Source organism: Marmota flaviventris, chromosome 1 (genome assembly GCF_047511675.1).
Source record: "Marmota flaviventris isolate mMarFla1 chromosome 1, mMarFla1.hap1, whole genome shotgun sequence".
Classification (NCBI taxonomy): Eukaryota; Metazoa; Chordata; class Mammalia; order Rodentia; family Sciuridae; genus Marmota; species Marmota flaviventris.
In genome coordinates, this window is record NC_092498.1 from 6,250,143 (window position 1) to 6,266,314 (window position 16,172).

At 53.6% G+C, this 16,172-nt stretch overlaps 1 protein-coding gene across 2 annotated transcripts; it reads left to right on the forward strand.

Annotated features, from left to right (window-relative positions):
• Window positions 1-1,013: 1,013 nt before the first annotated feature.
• On the forward strand, window positions 1,014-9,847 carry Asb10 (ankyrin repeat and SOCS box containing 10). Of its 2 annotated transcripts, none has more exons than XM_027943465.2 (5): window positions 1,014-1,260; window positions 2,016-2,283; window positions 5,062-5,581; window positions 9,328-9,441; window positions 9,662-9,847. In XM_027943465.2, the coding sequence occupies exons 1-5, from the start codon at window positions 1,014-1,016 to the stop codon at window positions 9,845-9,847; spliced, it is 1,335 nt and encodes a 444-aa protein (XP_027799266.2). The 2 variants fall into 2 exon arrangements, with proteins under 2 accessions (XP_027799266.2, XP_027799265.2); XM_027943464.2 differs by lacking the exon at window positions 1,014-1,260 and adding an exon at window positions 1,557-1,866.
• The last annotated feature ends 6,325 nt before the right edge of the window (window positions 9,848-16,172 follow it).

The following is a 16,172-nucleotide window of genomic DNA, read 5'->3' on the forward strand; positions in this document are numbered from 1 at the left end:
TGTCCTGCCCGAGGCCAGCCTCCTCCACCAGCCTCCCTCTCCCAGCTCCCACTGCACCTGCTCCCTGGCTCCTTCCATCCCTCTGCTCTGGCTTCCGGATCCTGTTCGCAGCCTGCCCTGGGCCACCACCCCATGTCTTCATCTCTGTCATTTTTCTGTGCTGGCTCCCAGCGTTCTTGCTCCTTAAGGTCCTTAAGGGACAAAAACTAGGAAGGAAACCGGGAAAGAGAGGGAGAAGGAAGATTCACAATAAGTAGAAAAAAAAAAAAAAAGAAAGTAGTGGGCCCGGTGGGGAACTCTGGGGATCCAGGACAGCCGTGTCCCCAAGGACCAGGAAGCCCCATCACTTCTCAATGTGGCAGATGCGTATGGGGGACCAGCACCTGGGGTGGGCAGCAGAGGTCTGTTGCTGCCTGTGGGCTGAGCCCCGCTCCCTGGGCAGATGCCTGTCTTCCAGAGAGCCCTGGAGGAGTGCCTCACACTTGGGGCATCTCTGCTGCTTGTCACTACTGAGTTCCTTCCCTTGGATTTGGGAGTGGAATTTTCAGGACTCATGAGTGACTTTTTGAGGAACAGGAGTAACAGGGGTCCCTGCCTTGGTCTGGGCCAGAGACCAGGCAGTGCAAGGCTGACATGGTAAAGCAGGTGGGTTCCAGCCCTGCCACCAGTTATCTGTGTGTCCTTGGGCAAATGGCTCCTCTTCCCTGGGCTGTTCTGTGTCTTGGAGATGCCAGACTTCATGGATATCAACCCTGATGTCACCCAGCCCTGGGGAACTGAAGGTCCACTCCCACCCCCTCCACGGTTCCTCCCTAACTCCAGCTCCCAGCCTGGGAGTTCCATCTGGGCATTGTCAATTGAGACAGCTGGGGGCTATTTATGGCTGGCCCCTGCATGCTCCCTGGCTCCGCCCACACTGGCTTGCCTGGCCAGGGCCCAGCGCCACCCACCCAGTCCACCAGCACTGTCGCCCCGAGTCCTGTTGCTTTGGCTCCTTCTCCCAGAAACCAGCCATGCCTAGGGGAAGGAGCTCTCCTCCCCTCCGGGGACACCATCTGGGGTGCCTCCCCTCGGCCCCTGCCTGCCGGGCCTGGGAAACCCCTGGGTCATCATCCCTGCTGTGCCGGGACATGGCTCTCCAGAATGCCCTCTACACCGGGGACCTGGCGAGGCTGCAGGACCTGTTCCCCCCACACAGTACAGCAGACCTGCTGCTGGAGAGCCGGGCCGCCGAGCCTCGCTGGAGCAGCCACCAGAGGGGTGAGAGGCTGCTGGGGGAGGCCTGAGACCCAGGGCTGGCTGGCCGAGGCACAGAGCTCCCAAGGCCTGAGGAAGAGAAGCCCCTAGCTGCTGCTCCCCACCCCAAAACTTGCCCAACAACCTAAATCTTGGCCCAGGAGAGAAGTCATGTGGAGCCCAGAATAGCTCCTGCTGGACCTCGTGGCCAGGTCAGGCTCCGGCTGGGGACAGAGGGGGCCCTCTGCCTCCTTTCAACCTCTCTCTGCCTGTGTCCTCTACCTCTGCTTCTCCCACCCCCTTTCCCTTCCTATGTGCTCATGAGCTGGTCCCCAGAAGAGTGCAGGGGGCAGGGAGACCCCCCCAGTGACAGACACACCCTCTGTGCCAGGCTGGTGGAGAAGCCCAGCAGAGGGTCCGAGGAGCACACCCAGTCTGGCCCGGGACCCATTGTCACCCGCACGGCCTCAGGACCTGCCCTTGCCTTCTGGCAGGCAGTGCTGGCTGGGGACGTGGGCTCTGTCTCCCGCGTCCTGGCAGACTCCAGTACCAGCCTGGCTCCTGATTCCGTCTTTGACACCAGCGACCCAGAGCGATGGAGGGATTTCCGCTTCAACATCCGCGCTCTGAGTATGGGGTCCAGCATGGGGGGTCTGAGTGGGAGAGGGGAGGCTGTAACGGAGCTCGGGCTCCTGCATCCCCTTCTGCCAGTGCCACCCTCTTGGCTGGCACCTCTTTGCTGTCACTCAGGATCCGAGGTTTTGTCCCTCTCTCCCTAGGACTCTGGTCTCTAACATATGAAGAGGAGCTGACCACCCCGCTGCATGTGGCAGCCAGCCGTGGCCACACGGAAGTTCTGAAGCTGCTGCTGAGGCGGAGGGCGAAGCCAGACAGCGCCCCCGGGGGCCGCACTGCCCTGCATGAGGCCTGTGCTGCAGGTCACACTGCCTGTGTCCACGTGCTGCTGGTGGCAGGAGCTGACCCCAATATCCCTGACCAGGATGGGAAACGCCCCTTGCATCTCTGCCGTGGGGCTGGTACCCTTCAGTGAGTGACCCCTCACCCCAACCTTGGGTTCACTCTTAGGGGAGGCAAGGAGATCTTCCCAGGGAAGGTAGGGGGCAGGTGAAGGGTTGGGCTGGAGGAGTTGGGCTGGTGGAGGCCAGGATGCAATCAGTGCCCAAGACAGCCAGCCACTGGCCCTTGAGTCTGCAGTGTCTTGGACTTGGGACAGTTTTCTGGTTCCCCAGGGCCAGCAGAGGGCTGAAGCTGTGGCCCAGCTATGTGGCCTGCACTGGGGAAATTGTCCATATCCATTATGGAGAGATGGTTTTGCTATAAAGTTTTGATATTTTCTGAGCTTATCCCATGTTTCAGACACTGGAACAGCAGCTGAGTCATGTTCCTGCACTCAGGAAGCTTGTTGTCCCATGATCCAGAGAGGTTGGGGAGACAGAAGTCCTAGTTAGGGACTGCTGTGGTCCCTGAGGGTCTGGCTCTCAACTAGCAGGTTTAGAATCCCATTGGCAGGACACTCTCTGATAAATGAGCTTAAGGGACTGTCACTAACTCAACTCACAAGAAACATGGATACACCCATGTCTATGTGCTATTTACTCTAAGAAATATTCCTTTGCAATGACCTAAATAATTATGGCCTGTGTATAAGGAATGTAGAAGAATGAGTTCCCCGCTTGTAATTTTTTAATGAATGTAGAATCTGGGCAGAAGGAGCCTAGACCAATCTGGGGACTAACTCTACGTGCAGTGGAGCCCCCTCTTGGCTGACTGCATACCTGCCCGATTTTGCATCTTGACCCCCTGAAAGACACATTATCCCTGCTTGGGCTGGGCATGGTGGTGCACACCTATAATCCCAGCAACTCAGGAGGTGGAGGTGGAAGGATCATGAGTTCAAGACCAGCCTCAGTAACTTAGGCCGTAAGCAACTTAGTGAGGCCCTGCTTTAAAATAAAAAAATAGGGGGCTGTAGCTGTAGCTCAGTGCACTTGCCTAGCATGTGTGAGGCACTGGGTTTGATCCTTAGTACCACGTAAAAAAACTAAACAAATAAAGGCATGCTGTCCATCTACAACTATAAATTTAAAAAAAAATAGAAAAGGGCTGGGGATGTGGCTAGGTAGTAAAGCGCCTCTGGGTTCCATCCCCAGTACCCCTGCCCCCACAAAATCTAATGTGAGCCATATATACAATTTGAATTTTTCTAGTAGTCCCATCAACAATTGAAAGTGAAATAGTTGACATTTATTTCTTAAATTATGATAAAATACATATATCACAAAATTTACCATTTTAAAGTTCAGTGGCCTGAGTACATTCACATCGCTATGCAACCACCACACCATCCACCCACAGAACACTTCCATCTCGCAAAATGGAAGCTCTGTCCCTGCTAAACATGACCCCTCTCCCCAGGCCCTGACAACCACAATTCTACTGTTTAGGGACCTCATATAAGTGGGATTGTATATTATTCATCCTTTTGCAACTGGCTTCTTGCACTTAGCCTATGTCCTCAGGCTCATCCATGTTGAAGCATGCTTCAATTTCCTTCCTTATTAAGGCTGAATAATATTCCATTACATGTTAATACCACATTTTTTTTCATCCTGTCACCTGTTCATGGACACTTGTGCTGCTGCCACATCATGAATAATTCTGCTATGAACATGGACATATGAATATCTGTGAAACAGGGGAAATTAATGTTAATGTATTTTATTTAGCATACCCAAAATGTTGTAATTTCAACACATCATCAATATAAACATTTTACAATCTTTTTGTGGACAGAGTCCTTAGGAGTAGTGTGTCGTCAACACAGCACACTGGCATTTGGACTACCATGTTGCACGTGTTCCACAGCACATGGCTGGTGGCTGCCACGGTGGGCCCATAACTCTCGGTAACCCACATTTTTAGTTCTGGCTGTGTTTCAGCCCAGTCTCCCTGCGAGCACACCCAATGATAATCACCCCTTCCTTTCTTGAAACAAATGTATTTCAAAAATTATTATGGAACATTTTGAACAAACAGAATGGTAGCCAAGATAATAGACTGAGCCCTCTGACCCCATCACCATCGATACTGCCCACTCCCCCCACCCGATGCTGCCGTGCGGACTTGTGTGAGAACACCTTTCAGGCACCGTCTCATGCCGCTCACAGCACCTCATCAGGGATGAGTAGTATTACCCCTCACCCTGCATTCTACACTGAGCCCAAAGAGGCAGCTTCGAATTTGGGTGCATGTTACTGGGACTCCCTGTGTTTCTACAGTGCAATCTTTCCTGGGCACCGTCTTAGAACAACTCTTGCTGGTCAATTTTAGTTTTGTTGGGTTTTTTGTCCCTATTGTTATTTGTGTTCCCACTGCTATTTGAGTTCACCACCAGGCCCTGCACCCCAGCTTTGCCCTCCGTTCCCAGCCCACAGAATCTTTAAAGTGCTCTGCTTGTCCTGGCCCTGAATGCCATCTGTGCCCCTTACGAGCTGTGTGAATTCGCATGAGATCCTCAAACCTTCAGAGACTCAGTTTCCTCCTCTGTGACATGACATTCATAAGAGACCACCAAGGGACCTTGACAAGGCCCTTGGAAGGGTGCCGCTCCAACCACGTGAGGACTGCTTGTGGCTTTTATTCCCACAGGGTTAGTGGACAATGCCTGCAGGAAGTCCTGGGCTTTCAAAATGGCCTCTGTGGGTCCTGCCAGTGAGTGACAGGCAGGACAGAACCAGGAGCCAGCCAGGGCCCCCTGCCCTGTTAGCAGACCCGCTTCCCTCCCTGCCATCTCGCTCTTCCTAGGTGTGCGGAGCTGCTCCTGCGCTTTGGTGCACAAGTGGATGGCCGGTCTGAAGAGGAGGAGGAGACCCCTTTGCACGTGGCAGCCCGACTTGGCCATGTGGAACTGGCAGACCTGCTTCTAAGACGGGGTGCGTGCCCCGATGCCCGCAATGCCGAGGGCTGGACACCACTGTTGGCTGCCTGTGACATCCGCTGCCACTCTCCTGCCGATGCCGAGGCCACCACTACCCGCTGTTTCCAGCTGTGCCGTTTACTGCTGTCAGCGGGGGCAGATGCGGATGCTGCCGACCGGGACAAACAGCGCCCCCTGCACCTGGCCTGTCGCCATGGCCACGCGGCCGTTGTAGAGCTGCTCCTGTCCTGTGGTGTCAGTACCAACGCCATGGACTATGGGGGACACACAGCCCTGCACTGTGCTCTGCAGGGTCCAGCTACAGCCCTGGCCCAGAGCCCTGAGCAAGTGGTGCGGGCTCTGCTCAACCACGGCGCTGTCCGAGTCTGGCCAGGAGCCCTCCCCAAGGTACGGGGGCTGAAGGCATGGAGGGGCCATGATGTGAGGGGACGGGAGACCTAGACCACTTGCCAGCTTGTTTTGCAATGCAGCCTGGAACCCCGGGGCACATAGGTTAGCCCTTTCTTTCATTCAACAAGGAAGCAAAACCCTAATAGAGGTAAAAGCCAGGGCTCAGAACAGGAAGCGTGTTTGTGCGTACATACGTACACATGTGTATACATTCATGTGCACCTACATGCAGGGTGTGTGTGTACCTGTGTCCAGAGTTTGTGTGTGCACGTGTATGGCGAAGGTGGACTGAGTGTAGAAGGATTATAAAAGATCCAACAAGACTAAATCAAAGCCAGGGATGGTGGTGAACAATTGTAGTCCCAGAGATTCAGGAGGCCGAGACAGGAGGCTCCCAAGTTGAAGGCCAGACTCAGCAACTTAGCAAGACCCTGTTTCAAAATGGAAAAAAAAAAAAAAAGTCTGAATGAGTCAAGACTGATGTGGGCAGCATAGAAGGTGAAAGGTCTTCCTCAGGGCCATGAACTGCCGGAAGAGCATTTGGGGAGCTCAGAGTACCAGCGGTATCAGCTGAGAGAGACAGACAGTGGGCACAGGCGAGACCCCTCCCAGGGCAGAGCATGAGCCCATTTCCTGAGGTTCAATCACCCTGCACCTATGAAAATGCCCTTCACTGTCATTTTTTGGTTTATATCTTACTTTGCACTAATTTCCCCAGAGTGGGTTCAACCTGAAGACCTGAACTGCAGGGCAGATTCCCCGGCCAGGGACCTTGTCCCCTGTAGTGTCCGGCCCATGGGGGCTACTGTCATGGAGGGCAGGGAAGGATTCCTGTTGTCACAGCAGCGGGGTCAGGCCTGAACTGGCCTTCTGGGAGGGTTGGCAGGTCCCCTCTGGCCCTGCTTAGGGGCTGGTCCCACCCCACCCCGCCCCTTCCTGGGCCCACCCTACTGTCCCCGCCTCTCCCCTTTGCTCACAAACCTAGAAGCATCTGTCTGGATTCCTAAGCAAGACCAAATAATTAAACAGCCCGAGAGTTCGGCAGATTGGTCTCCCCTTTGGGAAAATACAAGAAAATCAACAATTAACACTAATTAATCTCCTATTAACACCAGATAATTAGGAGAGGAGCAATTCCCTGTAATCTGACGCCGGCTCTGACAGCTAATGATTTCCCTGCCAGGCGGGGCAAGAGGAGGACTTGGCACAGCAGACAGATTCCCGGGACCCTGCGCCTGCCCGCGGCTCTGCCCTGCCCTGTGGCCTGTCTCGGGGAGCCCAGGGGCCAGCAGAGCAAAGGGCCCCATGTGTCCATTTCCTGTGATCTGAAAGCCCTCCAGTCTTGGCTGGGCTTCCTGCCTTCCCATGAGGAAGATGCTGGGGCCCATCCGTGTGACATGCCAGCCCCACCAGCTCTCCAGGAGCCACCTTACTGGACTTGGCACTGAGGGGACCTGAATCTGGTTCTGGCTTTGACGCTGTTCTTGTGACCATAGGCAAGTTACTGAAATCCTCTGGACCCCAAGTTTCTGGCAGGTCATGCATCCTCTACTGAGCAGAGACGGAAAGCCATAGGAGCATAGTCGGGACCAGTGGGGGACAGCACACATCAGACACTGTTCAAAGTTATGCCACCTGTGGATTGGGTCCCTCAGTCCTCCAACAACCTCTGAAGCTGGTGGCACTGACAGAGCAGGCTCTGGAGCCAGGCCACCACCTCAGTACTTAGCAACCATCCTCTGAAAGGGAGGGGATGCGTGTGGGGGCGCTTGGTGAGCCGCTAGGCATCCCCTAACAGAAGGCTCGCTGGGCACAGCAGCAGTGCAGGTGGGAGTGGCAGCCTGGGCTTCCTGGAGGAGTGGGCCTGGGATGGGCAGTTCTGGGAAGCCTGGTATGTGGATAGACAGGCTTTACCACAGGGTGGACATCTCGGGCAGACATGTGCTTTCCTCACTGGAGACTGAAATAAAGAGGCCTGTCCCAGACAGACTCGGCCAGGGCAGCTCTGGTAAGCACTTCCCAGAATCAGGGCAAGAAGCAGCGAGCCCGAGTAAGTTGTGTGCTCTGGTGGTCCCCGTGCCCTAGTCAAGCCTGGGCCTTCTACCTGTTCCCACCATCCGCCAGGGCCCCTGGAAGGCAGGGCTGTCCAGGCCCCTCATGTTGTATGCGACACACGTGGGATGTGCACGAGGTATGTGCAGGAGTGGGCACTCAGGGTGGCCGTCGTGGCACCTGGGCATGTTAGGCTGTGGCTGTCCATCGGAGCACATGGAGGCTCCCTCCCTGGGCTGCTCCCACTGCAAGTCTTTCTTGCCTCCTCCTGGCTCCAGGCCACCACTGCGGAGACCACCCCATGTGGGACAGTGCTTTCCCTGACCATGCTCAGCTCCTGATCCTACTTATTTTTCGCCACACCCTAGGCCTGTGAGCTGCAAACAATGTTGATTGTCTTTGCTCTGCAATGGAGCTTGCAGACGACAGGACCCTGCTTCTCCTCCTCACCGCGGGACCCCAGGGGTGGGCAGAGTAGGCCCTCCGTGAATATTTTCCTAAAGAGGAATTGAAAGCATGAATCTGGCTCCAACTCTATCCCTACCAAGCCCTCCATTGCTGCCTCCTCTCATAGCTGCCTCTGGCCTTCACTGGACACCAGGGAGATTCTATTTTTTACAAGACTAACCTTTTCACCTAGATAGGCACTCCACCTAGGGACTCCCTTCTAGCAAGCAGAAAATCCAGCACAGAGCCCTGTAGAGGCAGGCAGGACAGCAGGATGCTGTAGTAGGCAGAGGCAAGGAGTCACGTGCCAGGATTGGACTGCTGGAACAATTTGGGCAAGATGCTTAACTTCTCTATGCCTCAGTTTCCTTTTATGTACAACGGGGACAATAACAGTCCATGCCTTTTAGGGATAAGGATTAAGAGTTCATACATGCTACATGCTAAATATCTGGCATAAACTACGTACAGTAGAAATGTTAGCTGACGGCTGAGCACGGTGGCACATGCCTGTAATCCTAGCGGCTTGGGAGGCTGAAGCAGGAGGATCGCAAGTTCAAAGCCAGCCTCAGCAATTTAGCAAGGCCCTAGGCAACTCAGCAAGAACTTGTCTCTAATTAAAAAATATATAAAAAAGGGCCAGGGATGTTGCTCAGTGGTTAAGGCCCCTGGCAGGGTTCAATCCCCAGCACCCTCCCCCCCAAAAAAAACACATTAGCTGACAGGCTGGAGTAGCAGCTCAGTGGTAGAACATGCACTTAGCATGTATAGAAGTCCTGGGTTTGATCCCCAACACACCCCCTAAATGAAAGAAAGAACTGTTGTGTTAGTTTCCTGGGACTGTTGTAAGAACCAGGTGGTTCAAAGCAACAAATCCATTCCCACACAGTCCCCAGAAGGGTCTGGAGGTTCTGGTGGGGACACTGTGATTGCCCACAATCCCTGGTGTTCCTTGGCTTGTGGACACATCACTATGTCTGCGTAGGTTGTCACATGGTCTTTCCTGTGTATGTCTGTGCCTCTGTTTTCCTTTCTATAAGGACATACTGGATTAGGACCCATCCTAATGATCTCATTTTAACTTGTTTACATTAGAAAGACCCTATTTCCAAATAAGGTCACATTCATGGGTACCAGGAATTAGGACTTCAATATATCTTTTTGGGGAATAACATACTACCCACAAGAGCTCTTGGCCATCCTGCACAGACTGATGGGTACCTGACCTTCCCTGCCTCCTCCAGGTCCTGGAGCGCTGGTGCACGTCCCCACGGACCATCGAGGTCCTGATGAACACCTACAGTGTCCTGCAGCTTCCCGAGGAGGCCATGGGCCTGGTGCCTCCTGAAACTCTGAAGGTCAGATTCCAGGACCCTTTAGCCAGAATCACTCAGCCTGGCCCCAAGAGACTCCCACCCCTAAAGGGCAACCTTGTTGGTCCCCAAGAAATCACCCAGAGGTCCCCTCACATCCCAGTGAGTTCAAAGAGATGGGTATCTATAGGACAGCCTGTCCCTGTTAGAAGTGGGTGCCACCTGTCCAAGGCTGCCCTGGCTGAGTCCCTCCTCCTGTCCCCAGAAGCACCAGCACTTCTACTCTTCCCTCTTCGCCCTGGTGAGGCAGCCCCGGTCACTGCAGCACCTGAGCCGCTGTGCGCTGCGTGCGCACCTGGCAGGCTGCCTGCCCCACGCCCTGCCCCGCCTTCCACTGCCACCCCGCCTGCTCCGCTACCTGCAGCTTGACTTCGAGGATGTGCTCTACTAGGTGAGTCCTGGTTTCTGGGGACAGCCACAGGGCTTGGGGGAAGGGGATGGGTAGGAGGCAAGAGAGGGGTCCAGGGAAGGGAAGCCTCTCCTTCCAGGTGTGCACTGCCTTGGAAAGCATGAAGCACATGCCACAGCCTGCAGGGGGCGCTTTGAACTCAGGCCAGCCAGGTAGCCCTGTCAGCAGAATGTCCCTCTCCACAGGCAGGGGTGGATGCTTCAATCCCCACCTGAAAGGGGCAGACAAATCACACATCCAAGTGACATCTGATGAAGACAGCAAGTGGGCCACTCCTCTCCAAGCACCCTCTAGCCTGTATGTTCATTAAAAGTCTCCAGGCCCAGCTGGCAGTAGTGGTGCACACCTGTAATCTCAGCAATTTGGGAGGCTGACACAGGAGGACTGCAAGTTCGAGACCAGCCTCAGCAATTTAGCGAGGCCCTGTCTCAAAAATAAAAGGGCTGGGGATGTAGCTGTGTGGTTTGATTCTTTTCCAATAAGCCTTCCTCCTCTTGCTGGCTCCTCAAGATGGGCACTAGCAGGGTCCCTGGATCCACCCATGTGCTAGCCCACCTAACTTTCTCCCTTTGGCATCCACCAGCTGCTGAGGGGTCTCAGGCAGCTGCCCATTGTCCACTGGAAATGGCCACCAGGTGAGTGGGTCAGAAGAGGCCTGAAGGCTTAATGGCTGTGGGTAGGCAGAGCCTCTGTGCAGAGGGAGGTTTTGCAGAGAGGTGATAGGACAGTAAAGGAAGGCTTGGCTGAGTAAGAGGCAAGGTGAGGAAGAGCCACCCAAGAAAGAGTGGACATGCGGGTGGGCCCAGGGTGGAAGAGTGACCATGGCTCAGGTGAGAGTAAAAGGCCCAGATTTGGGAACCAGAACGGGTCTACCTGTTGCTCGATACTGTAGGTCGCAGAGCACCCATGCACCCGGCCTCTTTTCTGCTCCTTCCTTAAATTCAGTTGTGTGGTGGCAAAAGTGCCACGCTGTTAACAGGGCCCGGTTCCACTGTGCTCCTAGCTCTACCATTAACTTTGGTGCAACACAAGTCTCCTACCCCCTGGGCTCACTTTTCTGCATCTGTAAGAGAAAGGAGAGTCCCTAGGGGTCATTGCAGCCCAGAGTGGTAAGAACCTGTAGGAGGGCCCAGCAGCCTGGAGCTGGCCCGCAACCACAGGAGGGAGGAGGAGTTGTCGGGAAGCCACAGAGCAGCCAATCAGATGCCAAGGGTCGCTATACAGTTCCCAGGCCTCCAGAGTGCGCACGCGCTGGAGCTCAGCCACTTTCCCGCCAACTGCTGGGAGCCAGACTGCGTGGGGCGAGGCCAGAGGGTGGGGTGGGGCCTGGGGGTTGGGGGAGGTTGGGCGGAGGATCTGAGTGACACCTACGCCTCCCCGAGGGTGTGGAGAGCGCAGATGAAAAGCCGAGTGGAGGTCAGTGGGCCGGGAGTCGGATCCTGGCCTCAGGAGCCCTGGGCGGCCCGGGCGGCCTGGGCTTCAGGTGCTGGCGCTGTAGAGACCCGGACTGGCCTCACCTCCACGGACCCCTCCTCGCTGCATGCAGGTCAGCAAGAGGTTTTCTCCTGGACAGTGAGGGGTGCCTGCAGTGGGGACAGGACACAAAGCAAACATGAACAAATCTCACTTGTGATAAGTGCTAGGGAGAAATGCAAAAGGGTGATGTGACCGTGACTGGGAGCTCTTTTAGACTGGGTGACGAGGAACCCACTGTTTGAGGAGGTGACATTGAACCTGAATGATCTGAATGACAGAGGAGGAGCCAGCGGGAGAAGATGGGGAAGAGCAAGGGAGTGGCAGGAGAGAATGTAGATCCGGAGGGCTGCTCTGGTGCTAGGGACTGGGGAAGGGAGGCCTTAGAGAGCTGGGGAGACTGCTTGAGAGACAGGGTAAGATTTGGGGTCCTTTTGAGAACCGATGGGCCCTGCTGATGAAGTGGAGATGGGGCTGGAGAAAGCCTCCGCCAGGATGTTCCCAGTTTTTTGATTTGAACAGATATGGTGGCACTAATTACCTAAGTAGTGGCACTAGTTACCTGGGTGTTGGGTACACTAAACTGGAGCTGCCTGTTAGACACCTCAGAGTGGCTGGGTTCCATGCCATCTGGATCTGTGACTCGGGAGTGCAGGGAGGAGGGCAGGTCTGGGCATGTGAAAAAGGGCATCCTGATTTTCCTGGAAGTTTATAAAATTTGTTTATAAAATTTGATGGAGATTCTGCAGTTCTATCCTCTCTGTTCATTTTGTGCTTCCTGAGCTCCAGGCTTTAGGTACTAGATATAAGGCTGTGAATGAGACGTGATCCTGCCCTCAGTGAATTTTCAACCTGGTCTAAGAAACAAGTGTGTGAACTAGTCAGAATATAAGAAACAATGAAAGGAGGGCAAAATAACTGTGGGAGCAGGGGCTGAGGGCAAGAAGAGGAAGCTGTGGAAGATGAGGAATGGGGTACAGATGTGGGAAGGCCTCAGGGAGGAGTGGTGCCTGTCACCTCTGGCCAGGGCTGGGTGTGGGATGCCTTTTTAAGGGGGGGGGGGTAAGGACAACTGGAGTGGTCAGTAGAGGGGGATGTGCCTAACCTCTACCAGCGGCGTTGGCCGGTTAGGAAGGTCCTTTCTGGGGTTAGACATCTAGACACTTGCAAGCCAGGGAGCTTGCTCCCCAGCCTTCTGGCTGTTGGTCCCGTGGGCCCAGAACCTCTCCCCGGTAATTGCTTTCCGTAATGTGTTTGCTCCAAACCAATTTCACGCCTCCGTGAGGACTCCGCCCTGCACTGGAGGCACCGACTTCCCCACCACCAACCTACCCGCGTGTGAATGCGTGGGCTCACGCATATAGCACACATTAAACAAGACAGGTACACAGCATTCAGAGAACCTGAGCACAACCATGCACAAATCTACATGCATGCATACTAGACTTTAATACACTCGTGTGCAAAGCTTCTACTCCCCACCCCGAAACTCCTTTCCCGGCCCCAACCCATGCACTCACATCCAAACACCCAGAAGCTTGGACCGCTCGCCTGGTCTCTTTCTTTGCCCTCAGAGCGTCTCCTGACTAACGCCAGGGGGCGTTGGAGCACTCCACGCCTCCCTCGCGGTTACTGCAGTTACGCGCTGCTGCCACTAGAGGGTATCCGCGGACAGGGCCCGACGCTGCCCACCGTGGGAAGACTGTCCGGCCAATGAGTGAGCTGGACGTACGGACCTGTTGGTTTTTGACTTCAGAACACTTGGCTTGGTTTTAGCCCCCTAAGTGCCGTTGCCAGTATATGAAAGAGAGGCCAGATGATAAGGTCTGACGCACAGTCAGAGAAGGTATATCAAAATAAAATCCGTAGGAGCATTTCCCAATTGGGTGGAGTACTGGGAATGGGCCAGGTCGAGCACGTGGACAATGAGAGCAGCGCTTTGAGAACTGTTGTAGACAACAATAGCGACACTGTTCAGGGAGGCAGTAGAACTACAGTTTTCTGCTTCTAAAGAACGCAGCCAGTTCTGCTCAGACTGGATAGCGACAGCATCTGTCCTTGGTACTGATGGGACAGGTAGAAGCAGTTTGTGGAGTGCTACTGATTGGGGGAACATGAGTTCTGGACCACTCTGTCCTTCATCTGGTTTTGTGCAGGAAGAACTCATTTTGGATGGTGTTCTCTCTATTTACATGAGCCTGGCTTTCTGCATATGTAATAATCACCCTCTCACACGTGGAGAAGTTAAGTGAAGAGGGGCCAAGGTCACATGGCCCAATGAGGGGTCAGAACTTGACTCCAGGTCTTTTTACTCCACCAGTGCCGTTTTCCATTTATCATGTGGCCTCAGCTTCACCCTCAATGAAAGGGAGGAAGAGGGAGTGGGCTGCAGTAGTTGCCACTGAATGTTAAGGACTAGGAAGTCACACTTCATGACCTCAGCATGGTAAGGGAACCGATTGTGTTAAAAGCACAGTATCTAGTAAACACGAACCATACCAAGTCAATACAAAGTCCCTGAGGTCTTACTTGTCTCAATTTAGAGTTGGTGACCTGCTGGGATTTGTTGGTACCAAGCTGTAAACCTGTACTCTCTTTGCCAGCCTGATTGAGGAGTTCAGTTTTCTTAATACAGTTCTGAGCAATACACATTTGGCATGAGCAAGATGACATACATCTCCAAGACCATAGGGTCTTTACCCTTGAGTCCTTGATGATGCATGGTTGATTCTGTATCACCAAAAAGTGACAGGCTTCTTTAAATGGCCTTTTATTTGGCAGGACTGCTTGGAAGAAGATGGTTCAATATATACCCTTTAAAAAAATAGACTTTTGAGCTTTTGGAATTTTGTACTATGTATTTTTATTACCTTTGCAAAAAAAAAGTGAATTCAATTATTTTAAAGAAATGGTTCTTCTCCATGCCTTATTTGATTGATATGGAATCTGCTCATACAGCCTTAATTGCAGTAATTGTAGCCAAAGTTCCCTCCATAATTTATCAAGTCAATAAGCCTCTATTATGTATCCAACACTGTAAAACCATCAAACCAAGTACTTGACCTCTCACTTTTTAAGTACAATACACTTGTGAAGTCTGGTCTTCCACATCAGTACCATGAAGCGCTTGGTTAATTTAACCAAGGGTTGTTCTGAAGACTATCTTTAGACAAGGATGAATTCTAGTTCTGTAATAGTGAGTTGGGAGTTCCCCAGGGCCTAAGCTAAGGCACCTCTTCTTTATGGTGACATCTTCCCCCCAGACCCATCTCTTAGAAGTTTCCTTGAGTTTAATGTGCAGCCCAAGGTAGATCAAGACTATATGGAAAGGATAATCTCTGTTCACCTTTTTGATGAATTATCAATCAAGGCATAACCAGAAAAAGCTCCCCTCTTGAGTCCTGCCCTCTCCCTCTGTGCCATGTGGTGATAGTGTCTTTCAGGGTGTTGATTTTAAATATATCAGCCTGACATTAGCTGTGTTCACTAGGTCAACACAACACCCCTGACTGGAACAAATGTCAGTGAGACCCAGTGTTCCCTCCTGCTCCGCTCTGTCCTGGTATGGCAACTCTGGGGCTCTTTTTCCTATGTTTTCCTTCTTAACTAAGCTAAGCCCTTTGCTCTACTTAAATGGCATTTTCATAAACTTGTCTGGCTTTTCTGTTATTCATTTTAACTAGCTTGGTTCTCCCTGGCCCCAACTGAATAACAGTTTCCTAGTGACCAAACGACACTCATTTTAGCTGACCAGGCTTGCTCTGTGTCCTGAAGATCAGGTCTCTCTTCTGTTGACTTGTCTCAAGTCTCTTTCTTGCCAATTGACCTGAGGTGCTCATAGAGCAAAAGTGCCTGTGACTTCTGCATCTAGATTGACAACTCTACTGCTGGGAATCAGGAGGAGGGGGACAGTAAAAGGCCCTACCATTTCTGTGTCTGAGAACAGGGGAGGTGAGCAGAGTCATCCGCAATTAGCGGATAATTAGTGCTGCTGACCCTTGGGGCTCATCAGCACTCCTGGGGCCAGCCCCCAGCAATCAGCCAGGGCAGGTGGAGAGTGTCAGGCCCGGGAATGAATAGGGCTCATCAGCGGCGCTGGAGCCGGGGAGCCAATCAGGGAAATTAATAGCAGAGAGAGGGCGAGAGTGAGGGAGGGAAACAGACAGACCTACGGACAGGAGGTACAGATAGAGGCGAGCAATGAGAAAAAAAAATAATAAGAGGTGCACTGGGATAGGGAATGAAGATGGGGAAGAGCTAATCAAATAAAGAGAGGAATAGGAATAAAAAACGAGGGCGGGGAAGGGAAGAAGAGTAGGAGGAAGGAAAAGAATGTAAAGGATGGTAGAAAGGTGGAGGGGGAAGGTGAAGGAATGGTAAGTACTGGCACAGTGTGGGCACTCGAGGAAATTACCCAGACACGAGAATAAGAGACCAAGGGAAATTGGCCACGGGGGAGAGAATGAGAAGAAGGGGAAGGGCCAATGCCTAGAGAATGAAGATGGGGGAGAGCGTGCGATGGGGTGGGGAAGGCGACCGAGGAGGAAAAGGGCCCCACACAAGTGGCCCTAAGCCGCGCGCGCGTCGCTGGGGCCGAGCGCGCCCCCTGCCGTCCCGCCGCCCTCAGCCCGGCTCTGTCCGCAGAGGTCCTGTCCCGCCCGCGCGCCGGGTCTTGGGGGCCACCAGGTCCTGCGCTCCTGGACCCGGAGAAGGGGCGTCGGGGGCAGGGAGACGTGCTGAGGGTCCGACGCAGGGCGGCGGGCTGCGGCGGGGTGTGGGCGCTGGGGCTCTGCCCGCCCCTCCGGCGCGCCTTCCTGGCTGCCGCCCGCGCCGC

What these genes read in the sequence shown, in the direction of transcription:
- Asb10 (XM_027943464.2), top strand. Translation starts at nt 1,557, where the DNA reads ATGAGCTGGTCCCCAGAAGAGTGCAGGGGGCAGGGAGACCCCCCCAGT. An exon ending in CGTGGGGCTGGTACCCTTCA is followed by an intron (nt 2,284 to 5,061) that starts GTGAGTGACCCC and finishes CGCTCTTCCTAG; the next exon opens with GTGTGCGGAGCTGCTCCTGC. An exon ending in GGCCAGGAGCCCTCCCCAAG is followed by an intron (nt 5,582 to 9,327) that starts GTACGGGGGCTG and finishes TGCCTCCTCCAG; the next exon opens with GTCCTGGAGCGCTGGTGCAC.